Source organism: Amphiura filiformis, chromosome 3, assembly GCF_039555335.1.
Source record: "Amphiura filiformis chromosome 3, Afil_fr2py, whole genome shotgun sequence".
Lineage (NCBI taxonomy): Eukaryota > Metazoa > Echinodermata > Ophiuroidea > Amphilepidida > Amphiuridae > Amphiura > Amphiura filiformis.
Genome location: NC_092630.1, coordinates 21,156,287 through 21,170,240, shown reverse-complemented (window position 1 = coordinate 21,170,240; position 13,954 = coordinate 21,156,287). Strand labels below are relative to the sequence as shown.

General features: G+C 37.1%; 1 protein-coding gene across 2 annotated transcripts in view; it reads left to right on the top strand.

Moving 5' to 3' along the window:
• LOC140148195 (E3 ubiquitin-protein ligase PDZRN3-B-like) overlaps nucleotides 1–13,954 on the top strand; it is a 259,712-nt gene that overhangs the window by 211,026 nt on the left and 34,732 nt on the right. For both annotated transcript variants that reach the window (XM_072170055.1, XM_072170056.1), the window contains 3 exons: nucleotides 2,419–2,699; nucleotides 7,148–7,268; nucleotides 9,763–9,855. In XM_072170055.1, the coding sequence (XP_072026156.1) occupies nucleotides 2,419–2,699; nucleotides 7,148–7,268; nucleotides 9,763–9,855 (495 nt within the window). The remainder of the gene's footprint in view (nucleotides 1–2,418; nucleotides 2,700–7,147; nucleotides 7,269–9,762; nucleotides 9,856–13,954) is intronic.

Here is a 13,954-nt window from a genome sequence, read left to right as displayed (position 1 = left end):
TTTGAACAGTACGACCTTTGTAGGCATATTTTGACAAAAACTGTTTGTTGCTGTTTTACAACTAATTGCAATCAAGGAAGGAGCATGACAGAAACTTGATACCATATTGGAACATCATGACTATTTCTACAAACTTGTCTACAACTTCTGCATTTATGGTGTCATTTGATCCTGTTATTCCAATTGTCAATAATTTGTGCTACAAAAATTTAAAAATAAAAAAGTTATAATCATAATTTAGTATTTTTCCTATTCCTTAGACCTTAAGAAGTGAAGATTTGAGCTATTAGCAGGCTTTGATGAGGACACCTACTCCTTATGTTAACATTAGTATGGTTTTGCAAGCTTTATTGCATCGTTCCTAGCCGTTTATCACAAGTGGTCACGTATTGGGATAACGTAGCCAGGAAACATGCTGGCCAAATACTAATATCATATCCGACTCTTATTCTCTAGGTACTCAACCTCCTCTCTGCTAGAAATGCACTCTACTGAATTAATTCCATCAGTCACATGTTGTTTTGTTTTAACAATTATGTCTGCTGCGAATTTACTGATAGAATTGTGTTTGTGATACCACTTTGCATAATTTTGTATTGCAATTAGGAAATAGACAAGTGTATGGATAGTTGATCTTCACAATATAGTGGAATGGGCATAGACAATAATTGTGAGGATATGAAACAAAATTCTTTCTATAGTACTAGTAGGGTCATATTTAGGGGAATAATTGAGGGTTCATATCAGTTCTTTGATATTATTGGAATAAAATGAGTGCCTATGTCCTTCCCAATAGTGTATTTGAACTCCAGACCACTGGGTAAAGCCATAATACAGGGGTCAACAAATATTCCCTTTAAAAGGGAAAGCCAGCCTCAATGTAGAAGAGGTCTTGTAATTAGTTTGGGTCACCGTGAAAGGCATTTGTAGGATCACTCTAACATCCATTATGTTTCATGACAGTCCACCAAACCATCAATGATGAGAACATGCACACTGAAACAGCAAAAAACATTAACTCCTATAACTCCTGTCAACTCTTTACTTCATGTCAAAAATGAAAAATTCTTGGGTTACTGTAAAATGCATATATCAAAGTATTCATCTTGTCACAAGGATTTAAAACATTATGGTTGTTACTATCTGCCACTTATGGTCACAAGAGATTTAGGACAAAACGTGTCAAAGGTCACTCACACAGGGTCAAATAAGTTGAAATTGTTCATCTTACCACAAGGATTATAACAAGTTTATTTTCCACTGTTTACCATGTTTCCTGATTTAAACAAACATGGTCAAAGGTTAACAGAGTTAAATGCCATTGACCTTATTTGTCCTGTATCTCCATAACCAAATATAAGAGGCAATGCAAACTATTTTGTTTCAATCTTGCAACTAGATTATACATAGATCTATAGAGTACAGAAAGTAGTCATATGAAGTAGGTTGAAGTCTTTTGGGCCGATTTTGTAGCACATATGAATTTTGTCAGTGTTATAAAAGACTTATAAAAGCTACTTTGGATTGAAAACAAATCTTCACTTCATTTCCATGAGTGTTTTTGAGCCAGAACCAATAAATGCTTGTATTAGTTATTAAGAGGTATAAATCAAGTATACTTTACATGGTGTGAATTTCAGTTTGCCAGCAATCAGCCCTCAAAGCAACCGCTTAACAATCAATCAGAAATGAACATGATGCAGTCAAATTGCCTCAATGGAGCCATCAATGTGGTGCTTCAGCTATGTGCACCAATGTGGTCTTGTTTGCCATCTATCTCAATCTGTGTAGTTGATATAAAGAGTTGATCTGGATCATCTGGTAGTCTGCAGGAACTTTATGCATATGACAAAGTGCATGTAAAATGTGGCACACGTTGACTTTTAATCTGGATTTGTGTAGGAGAGATCAAGTTTGGATTCATGGTTTGCTGGATAGACATCCCTAATATACACGGTATAAAGGAACTGCTGAGCATAATAAATCTTACGGGTCTACATAGTAGGTCCATATACTTGAGCTAGAGCTAAAACTAAAGCTTACCTAGTTTGACAATTAATTTTCTTGCAAATTCTTTGAGAAAAATAATCACTTTTCTTAAGAAAGCGATTTTATTATGGAAAACGAATAGGGAATTCGGCCAATCTACTCTTGTTAAGCAAACATTTCCCAAGTATAGGGCAGATTTGGATTGACTGAATAGTGTTGTGAAGTAGTCAGGGTAGCTGATTGCCAAAAGCAGACTTGTAAAATTGATGTAATAGTTACTATGTGTATCTTGAATATAGAAATATATGAATTATGTATTATGCACACCTCCGTTGCCTTACTTAACATGATTTGTGAAGCACTAATATATTTCAAAGGATTCTCAAAGCATGTTGTAATGTGTTTTCTTGTACCTTTTCATTTTTGCAGGTAAACGGCATTGACTTGTCCAAAGCTACTCATGAAGAAGCAGTTGAGGCCTTCAAGAATGCAGCAGAACCAATTGCAGTTGAAGTCCTAAGAAGGGCACCCTGTACCACTAAAGTCAACGTCGGTGACAAGTGCAGAACCGTCTGCACGTGTAATGTAGGAACACAAACCGATCTGCAAAGTGAAGATTTCCTTTGGAAGATGTTACAGAACTGTCCTTCACCTCTTTCCCCAATGTCACCCATGACACCAACAGGAAAATCTGATGTAGATTTTGATGGGTACGTATTAATGTCCTTTCTCATCTCTTACAATACTTTTGATGAATGTTTTTCTCTGTCTGTGATAGAGCATTGCATAGCCATATCGATAAGAAGGAATAATGGGAAAAAAAGAAACCTACCTATCTGCTGTCGCCTCTGGGACTTACTTGTCAGATCAATAAAGTGCATTGTGGGTAATAATGAATGAAAGCTATTATACCTATTGCAGGATGTTTTCATGTAAGATTTTCATGTGCAAAGGGTTCAGCTGGTCTCAAACGGAATGCCACAGGCATCTACTACAATCCGTGCTCCAAAACGTGCACAAAATTTGTTATTAAATATTTCAAAGATAAGAGAAGAGTACATTATGACATGATAAAAAGTAAGCCGTTGTTTACCTACATGGAGTCCATTCCCTTTTAATAGATACAATTTATCTATGCAGATTGCCTTTAGCGAGACTTCTCAAAGTACAAGTTAAAACAAGGGCTCAACCTTGAGAGAAGTAGAGAATAACATAATTAACAATTTAGATGATGTGTAATGGGACTATTTTGGAGCATAAAAGCTTTTCCTCCTTACGGTAACTCTACCAGGTTGTTTATTGCAAGGATACATAAGAAATCAAGTCTTTTTTTCAAGTCAGGAAGCTGCATCCTGGGTAGGTATGCTTCTCAAGCAAAAATAGGTGTGCGATTAACATCCGATCCTTATGATAGCGCAAGAGTTCAGCATATATGACATGGTAAAATTATTACGCTTGGAGCAAGTGTTTCTCTGCAGCTGCTTACGAGGAAGCTTAAAAATACTTTTGAAATGAGTTCAGTTTGAATCGGATTACTTTCGCAGTGGCAAGTGTGCAATTTTCTGCTTTGTACTTATGAATACAGTATGATTTAATATCATTCAAATTCACATTGCTACTGCAATGAAAAGAAGACAGTCAATCTTGATGTTAAAAATAAGATTTCCATTCTAAAAGATGGGATAATACCTCCATCAATGTGACAGTAGGCGGGCCTCTTGCTATTACACTCAATTGACTAGTTAAGGTATAAATGGCACAGCAATGTTACACTGTTTGAAACACTTGCAAAAGTGCATGTGATTACAAGCACATGGATAAAAGGTTGGCTGAACTAATAATGCAAACTAGATTACATATCAGTCCAATTTGAACAGTATTGTTACAGTATGTGTTTGTTATATAACATGAAAGTCAATGCCGTAATGGCATTAATGTTTCATTACTTCAATGGCGACTGTATGTCGTTAGTTTGAATTGGCCAGGAAAGTCACAGGAAATGGAAATATGATGACGAATAGCCGAATACGGCGCACCCTTTGACACATTTTGGCATAGCAATCTGAACGTCATAAAATTCTCAGGTGTAAGCTGATGCAAATGCTGTTGTAGGCCTGTAGTAATTGTATAAGAACTCTAGTGCATTTCTAAAATGTTATAATATTCTAAAGATGTGTAAAACATATTTTTGTTTCTAGCTTTTCAATATAAGAGATCCGATGCAACAAGATAGAGTAGATAATTGATTGCGCATTGAGCAGGTGGATTTCTTACAATGGGCCATTCCATTTAAATTCGCACTACCCCTGTGGAAGATTTTGGAAATATCTGCCACAGGGGGAGTGTTTTTCAAATGTAATTGGTCAGGGTTAATCATTTTGAAACCCATACTCCCCCTGTATTATGGCTTTACCTACATCTTCCACAACTGGAGTGAGTATTTCAAATGGAAGCTACCCAACTCTCTATTCTACACACTTAAAACTACGGGGTCAAAAATGACCCAAACGGGGTCATTTTTGACCCCAGCATAGTTATCAACTAAACACCATACCACTAACGGGGTCATTTTGACCCCATTGGTCGAGGTCATTGCAATGACTACGTATTTGGGTCAAATAGTAACCCCATTGGGGTCACAATATTACCACATTTCGGGGTCAAATGAAATGACCCCTTCAAAAGGGTTGCCTTATTGGGTTACTTAATGACCTCATTTCAGGGTCAAATGAAATGACCCATTTGAAAGGGTTGTTTTATAGGGTTACTCAATAACCACATTTAGGGGTTGTTTGGATTTTTTAGTAGGCCTATGGTCATGCTGGTCCCACCAGGACATAAGTGTGTTTCTGCACAGAGAAAGCATTACATAAACAGCAAACTGCAAAATGCATCTGTGTATCACACTCACACACAGTCAGTCATCGCCTATGACAGTTCACGTATTATAAGCTTACATGATATAAGCTTATAACAACTGCAGCCAAGACACCAGCCACCACAGCATGAAATTGGAATGAATCTGCGTGCATAGACAAGGGTCTATGCATCCTTGCAGTCTCACTTTTCAACTAACTTTCATATTCCATCATGCAGACAAGCACACACGACAATCCGCTGAGCTGCACAATCAGAACAAATATGGCGCTGATGTGACCACGTGAGCCGATGCACACCGTGTGTGCAAATAGTTCAAATGCAAGTCATTATAAAGTTGACAAATTGTGTAACCCGGTCAAAAAATTAGTTTTATTTATTAATCAACAAACATTAATTGCAGCTCATGTTTAAACTCATTTATGAATTGAGATTTTCAAAGCGGAAGATTGAAACTGATATCAATGCGCGACGGTATCGGCAAAATGACCACTAAGTTTTTGACCACGTTCGTCGTGGCTAAAATGACCTCGTGAATGTGGTCAAATTAAAACAGTACAACCCCCTTGAAGGGTCAAAACAACCCCAAACGTGGTCAATTCAAAATGACCACGGAAAATATAACCCCGTAGTTTTTAGTGTGTATTAAAAACTCATACTTGTGTGGAGGATTTTAATTGAATCTTCCACAGGGGTAGTGTGGAGTTTAAATGGAATGGCCCAATAGAGTATAGATTCAATTATGATGCAATGTGTAAATGAATTATGGTAAACAACAGATCTGCATATGGTCAACACAAATTATGCTCTTTTTACATCACAAAATATAAATGTCATTTTGGTCCTGTTTGTGTGACATTAACATTCAATTCAAAAAGGTCATTTTGTTAGCTAAATTGGCTTCACAAATTCACAAGAAAATATTTCCTCCACAAAGCCATTTGACCTTTGAAAAATAAGTTGTTTGCAGACCATGATGTAGTTTTCCTTACACTGACAAATCAGCGTGTGAAAAACATAATTTTGTAATTTATACAGATTTTAAGAAACCCAGGAGAGTTTCTAAATTGAGAACTTATACTTTATCAAAGTGATTCCAAACTATCCTGGTATAGTTACAGAATGTTGAAATCTATACACCTGCTTGTTGTGGTAATCCTTTACTATAGAAGAAATTGCAGGCCCCTATTGTACAGGTTTTGACTTATTCCTTCAATTTAACACAAAAATGTGCTCTAATATGAATGGATATTGGCACTTGAACCAAACAGGTAAGGTGTTGGTAGCACAAGTAGGACCAGAGAGGATTTCAGACTTGACCTCAAGGCATTGAGAGGGAATAGACCCGGCCAGGAATAGATCCGGTAAAATCCCATCAATTCCCAACAATATTGTGATATTTGAATGGTGTAAACTAATGTGACAGACAGCTAGTGTTTGCTAGTAAATGTCAATAGAATAACATGTGATGGGTCTGCCAAATAAAAGATGACTGCTGCCTGTATCACGTTGTATTGCAGGCAGGCCAGTGTATCGCATGCATACGTGCCATGTGATGAATTGTTTAACACCCCTTCAGTTTCCTGTGTGTTAAATTACAGCATGTAACATTAAAATTCAGTAAGGTAGATGAGGACAAACAACATAAAAGAGCTAGGAGAATATTTGGTGAGAGAGGGTTGCAAAATATGTGCACATCTTTTGAGACAAGAGGTTTCAAGTTTACTGAAAAATGTATCTATTAATGTTCACTTGAGTTGCCACGGTTAACTTCATTATACAGGAGAGCCATGTTTTTTTCACCAAAATTTTGGTGAATTTTTCTTATATGTATAATTGTTAAGAGTAAAAAGAATATATCTGTCATGTATAGTTTAAGAGTAATTTGTCATTGCTTAAACAACTTGAATACCCAGAGAAGATATCTTACACTTCCCATAATGCATTTCTCCCATTTATTGTACTGATTTGCTATCTAGTGCAACATGGGTCGATAGTGCTGCATCTCAACGAACAGAGCACATCCAGATCTTGCAAAATATGTTTTTCTTGACTATTGACCCATGCTTGGCCAATCTATTCTCAAAATGAAGACAAAGGGTGCCTGTACAACGTAATGGGAGTGTCATTTGATAAAATGAGGTATGATGTATCATGTTGCAAAGGATTCTGGGAAGGTTAAGATATCTTCTCTGCTGAATACCTATCTCAATCCACTGGAGAAGCACATTTGTTGTCAACATGGAACTAACTTTTTATATCTTATTTTCCTGTTTTCCAGTTTATGTGAAGAGCCTTTGATCGACAGTGAATTGATGAACGATCTAGAAGGGATGGAGAATATGGACATGCCAATCATTGATGAAGATGGTCTGGATAAAGCTTATGAAATGGAGTATGAGGTTTGTGAAGCATTTGTGACCTGCTAATTTGCCATTTACTCTGGCTTGTCAATCTTAGTTTCCAAGTGATATTATCAAATGACTAGGGACAAAATGATCACTTAGTCATCTTGTGACCACACATTTGTACACAAATCACACATATAATGTGATTAGTACAGTAGTTGTAGTGACAAATAATATTAACCAGGAAAAGGTGTGATCGTGTTTAACATAATGTAGCAGCTCTTGAACCATGTTGATTTTGAAGTGAAACATTGTGATGATACCTGCAAGTTATGCCCTAGCTGCCCCTATTTATGTCCATTTGTACAGAGTGTTAGAAAGATGCAGATGTCGAGATCATGGGAAACTAAATATGCAGAGTCAAACAAAAATATAAAAAGATGTGAAAATGTTTGAAGTGTTTTTGCCGTCACATCCCTCCATCAAGGTGGATGCACAGACCTGTCGTAATCGCTAGACAGAGTGTAGGTTTGTCTGGCAGTGTGCTGAATGCTAATGAGTTTGTATGTATGCAAACCAGAAAACACTGTAGTGGACCTCTAGACAATAGTGAAGATGGAGAAATCAACATCTTTTAAAAATCACCATCAGATCATGGAGTAATAATGCATCATGTTTGAGGAGGCCATCTCATTTGGGCTATTCCAGTTGAAATCCATATACCCCCTATGGAAGACATGACCTTAATCTTCCACACAGGGAGTGTGAATTTCAAATGGGGCTACCTGCATAGGTGACTCCATAACACCCCCCCCCCCTGTGTGGGAGTTTAAGGTCATGTCTTCCATACAGGGTGTATGGATTTCAACTGGAATAGCCTATCTCATATATGTCCTAATGGATTAGATTCTTTCTAATATATACTGGTGTGTTCAGATGGTCATAGAATTCTTGAGGATCAACATACTCGAGGATTACTATTCCTAAGTTAATCCCTCACTGCATGTCCACACGATTCTACCGCAAACTTACTGTGACCTATCTAGTGGATCACTAAAATTGAATCACATTCAATATAATTAAACCAAGGTCATAGGTCAAGCTCAGCACTCCAGAATTGCAAAATGGCTCGTTCACACGGAGGTAGCACCCTACACTGCTCCAAATTTCTTGGGGATAAATTTGGGGACATTCTAAAGGATTGCAATCATTAAAGGCAGTTCACACGGCGGATGTTCCCAAGTTTTAATGAATATTAATGCATACAATCGTGATGATGCAATAATTGCACCTGTTGGCTCAAGCAATGGCATAACCAGAGTGGAACCAGGTTAATCATGACCTAATTGACAAAGTCACAAGATAATCTGCAGATTCAATTTCTTTCTCTTGTAAATCACTCTCTTCCATCATCTCGCAATTTCAAATCACACTGGCTGATATCAGTGAAGCATGGTCAGTCACTGGGTGTTGCAAGCGTGATTGCCACAATTATTTTGAAAATGCGCGATGGAATCATGATGGATGAGCGCTGCTTTGAACGAAACGAAACCAGCCACCGGAACCTGGATGGCTGAGTCACGAGCGAGCGGCAACAGTTTATTGCATGGTGATAGTGAGATCAGGTTGTTAATAGAGATATTCTCATAAACACTCAGGATGCTAGTCAACTTTAGGTGCTAGAGCTCCGTCTCCTGACAATCTTGTCTAAACACGAGACAAACAAATCAAATTCAAGTTTAGTGCTATTATAAATATTTAGCCAGTTTATAGGATTGATGTATTAGCCCGTGCAATATCAAAGTCCCATTGATGAATTATACATGGAATGAATTTAAACATAGTTAGGGGCGAGATCACATAGGCTGTCTGTCATGTTGAGGACGCAAGATCCATAATACTTATGTGAAATTTTGTCAAATATATTTACATTTTGCAATGATTCAGAGGTAATCAATAATGATCCAAGTTCATTGACATGTAAGCGGTGCTTTGTTTTACTGCAAATAATAATGTGACACAATCAAGGCAAATGAGTATAATGTCAAAAAAATTTTTACATCAGTTGTAAGCCCTTTTGAAATGATATGTTATGATGCAAACCGCATGAAAATAGAACTACTAGTTACCAAGTTATAGCAATTTATCAGTTGATGAAAATAAAAGAAACAAATTTAATGTAAGCGTTTTTCCGCCAATAACTCCAAATCAATATCAGCGACATCAGAGGCATACCCCTCAATGGCGTCACCTAAATGTTGATGGATCAAAATGGTGATGTGTGTGGATAGAGATATTGTCAAGCAGGCTTCATGGAATAGTCCCATGGAATATCCATTCTAAAAGCTTCAATAGTTATGTGGATTGGATATATTTGTGGGCATAATAGATAACATGATTTTAGGTTTGTTGTGAATCAGATAAAAACCCATAAAATAAACCAACTGGAAAAAAATTGTGCTGCCCTTTTTCTATCTGAAGCAAAATTGCCCCTTGTCTTTGTAATACTTATTAAAGAAAACAAATGTTATCACTTTGTATTTTGCAGGAAATTGTATTATGTAGAAACAGTGGATCTGACAAGCTTGGTCTCACCTTGTGTTATGGACAAGAGGATGATATAGGAATCTTCATCAGCGAGGTCAGTATCTTATTCATAGTATAAATTGAATTAGCTTTAGATTGATGTGTCACAGAATTGTAGATGATATAATTATGTATACAGGTTTGCACACACACACATTCAAACATCTCCTGGTTTCGCATGTGATGCAAACACACCCATGTATGTAAACCCTTCATATACACCCCCACACACACACAAAATAGCCAGGACAGCATTCAACATTTACACATAAAGATATCAGTATCATATCATACAGTGTTAATAAAGTCATACATGTTGGCCATAATAATTTCCCAGGTCCCCAGATGATAAAACATGCGGTACATATTGCAATGGTGAGATGGACAGAGCATGGTGAACAAAGTTGTCTTGAATCAGTTGAAAGCTGATGGGAGTGTAGGAGTAGGTCTGTAAAACATCATCCATTGAACAGTCACAGTCTGTAAATGCTGTGTCACAGATGCATGACAGAAGCAAAACATTGGCCTGTGTTGGATAAGATGTAGTTTGAACATCATGTTAGTTTCATTGTTGGTGTCACACCCTGCACACACTATGATGCGCTTTATTCTGTGAAAGTACAGTGTGAAGGATATTCCAAACTTACTCCACATTTTATTTGCTGCTGAATAAAGTTACTGAAGATAGTTGTGACTTTTTTTTTTTTTTTCAAATGAATCGGACAAAGACTGACTTTCTGATGTGTCTTCAATGAAGACGTGGCTGTCTAATAAAGAATCACACAATTCTACTGTATAAGTGGTAATTTTCGCGTACAGTTATTTTCGCGATTTGGAGTGAGAGACACATTTTCGCGAATGTTATTTTCGCGATTGCCCAGTCCTTCCCTATACTTGTAATACATTATTGCATACATTCGCGAGGTGTTATTTTCGCGGTTGGAGCTCTAATTGCGAAATTCGCGACAATAAAAACCCTCGCGAAAATTTCCACTTATACAGTAATAGAAAAGTGTATAGAAGCTATAAGTTAAAGCAGAATGATTTCAATTTGTAATTCATGATAAGTAAAGTGAATGTGTAACAAGATGTTGACCCCGTGATCTGAAATACATAAGAGGAATATATTAATAGCGGAAGGTGATGAAACAGTGTCTATTCATTTTAATTAAGATTCAATTCAGTCGTTATGCATGTATAACCATTATAGCAGACGCAGAAAGATAGGCCCTATGTACTTGAGGTTTGTTCAAAAGTTCCACTCAACTTGTTTGATGTTGTACAAGAGTGATGAAATGATTGCAGATGGACTACAACATTAAATGGAACAAATTAACTAAACCCAGGCAGGCAGGCAGCTGGTACATGTATTCCATCATTATCATCAGGCAAGTAGTAGCCAAAGCAACGCATGTTTTTCTGCTCGTTAGTAATGCTGCAGATCACCTGAGCATAACGTGCCAATAACTTGACGCCAAACGAAGCACGCCTCATATAGTAATGGCGTAAAATTGGAGATCTGCTTGCATTTGGTAAATTGGAGTGATAGATTCAGTGTGCGTAGGCTAGTGGAGGACTAGAGGGAATTGCACTGGGTAATGCAAATAAGTAAATGCCAACTTGTGCAGGCAGGAGAGCGACAAGCGTGTGGTAACCCCCAGGACCCTCGGTCATGCCCCGTTTGTGGGCCATGGCTTTGAAAGGAAGATGGTTACCAGAGGCCTTAGCTCGGGGTTTCAAAACCTCTAACACATGTGTGTGACAAGCTACTCTACATTTTGATACCTTTTTGAGTTACTAAAGGCCAGTGACTGTCTACCTTTTTCTTGCCTGGAAAGCAGAGTTCTCTATCACAAAGGTGACTGACCAATTCAACATAGATTGGATGGTAATTGCATATTATGGTGTCAACTGACTGACAAGTGTAGAAGTACCTGGACACAGTTTAAAGGACACCCAATGTACAAGAGATTTAAAGAGGACAAATTCTCCACCTGCCCCAAAATGTGGCTAAAGTGAAGTACCATATTCATTCCATTAACCGCCCAGGATGCTTAACAAAGTCATTTTGGATGGGCGCTTATTTTTTTATATTGTTTACATAATTGCATAATGTAAAGAATGGCCCAAAATATAGATTTGATGTGTTGATGGTTCTATGTTTGATACACGTGTAGTTGCACGGATTCTGCGCATAATATTAATAGAGGAAAGTAGCTGGGTGGGCGCTTATTGGGGCATGGGCGGTTAATGGATCAAATACGGTACTTTTTAAAGAGATTTGGAATAAAATCCTCTAGAAAGGCATATATGTGTAGCTGTTAAGTACTCCTACTGATGAGATGTACAAATACAAACTGTTTATTTTGGAACAAGGAATGCGGGATAACAAATTAAGTCTCCTCGCTGTAAAGTGTGAATTTAATTATCCTGATTTTTTTTTCACTGATATGTATTCACTGACCTCAAAATTCATGAAAGGTTGCAAAATTCAAGATTGGTTTAAGTAAAAGCAACTCTTGATCTGATGGGAGTATCAAATTTGCATGATGGGTCTTATACATTGGCATAGAATCAGGAAGGGTACAAAAATAGCTAGCATTTATAAAGGGAAATAGTTTCATTGGGCTATTCCATTTAAAATCCACACTACCCCTGTGGAAGATTTTGGAAATACCTTCTCCAGGGGGAGTATGAATTTCAAATGGAATGAACACATTAGCAGCTCCATTTGAACATTTGAGAAAGATTCAACCTGAATCTTCCACTGAGGGAGGGTGTGTTTCAAATGGAGTTGCTAATGTGTTCATTCCATTTGAAATTCATACTCCCCCTGTGGAAGATATTTCCTAAATCTTCCACAGGGGTAGTGTGGATTTTAAACAGCCCATTGTGAGTACAATCAGTAAGTAATATATGTAATATCAGTTACCCTTCAAGGTTCAAGCATCAATGTATGTAGGGTGAAGTATGAAAACCTCAAATGGGATCAAAAATGCATGCAGCAAAGCCAATTACCAGTGCTAAATCCAGCCAAGTTACTGTTCTCAGTTCAGGCCATGGGTTTCCAGGTTTAAGGTGTGTGTGTAACACCCTAGCAAATCCAATTTGCACACCAATATAATAAGGGTGTGTACAATGGTGTTCAAAATCAAGCATAGTTGCAAGATATAATTTTGACCCTTCATTCCCTGCTTTGAGGTGCTGAGAGCAGTTGGGATGCGTTTCTTCAGGATAAGAAATGTTTATGTACAGCTGGCACAATACATAAATAATCAGTTTTATAAGCCACCATTGTAAGTGGTTCAATTAAACAAAAACCTAAACTATATATTTTCTTATGGAAGATGTCTTCTTAAATTTGACGCTTCATTTGTGAAAATTGACAGAAAGGATGGAGATATTTGGCCAGAAAGTATGCAATTGACTATTGTCCAAACTAAAAGTTGCACTTGATACATAGGCAATGGGATTTGTACAACTCTATGAGTGTGCGTTCATCCATACATGCAACATTTTATGTGACGTGATATCATATTGATAATTTAATAAAGAGCAACTTTTAATTTTGACAATGACAGACTTTTTGTCCTGATATCTCCTTTTTTGATCCGTTTTCACTAATAATTTTTGTTTTATTGAATGACTTATGAGAAATAGTGGAGAGTAAAACTGGGTAGTTTGTGGTTGGTGTCAATTGATAACATAATGATGTATATTAAGGAAGGACTTTTTACAAATGTTATTTTTTGATAAAAGTAAAAAAAAAATACTGAAAGCTGAGTGTGTTACCTTTAAGAAAAGCAGCATTAACTTAACTTGGGTATGATGGTATATCAGTTTGAATTAAATCAATGTGATGTGGGACCATTGAGGAAATATTCTAAGTTGATGGTCCTCCAGGAGTGACCATTGATACGCTATTGACCGCTGAGTCATAGCTTATGCCTGCCCTCATTGATATTCTCTGGCCCCACTTCAAAATCTCTTCCTGAGTGGACACTAACTCTTTCAATTACTTAAATACATCATTTTTGGCACCAAGTTGAAAAATTGTGGTTTTAACGCTATATAATCGAAGCCAGAATTTGTGAATTTTGAGTTTCACTGCATGGGTTTTCAATGTTAAAAGTTGTTTATTACTAGTTAAAACA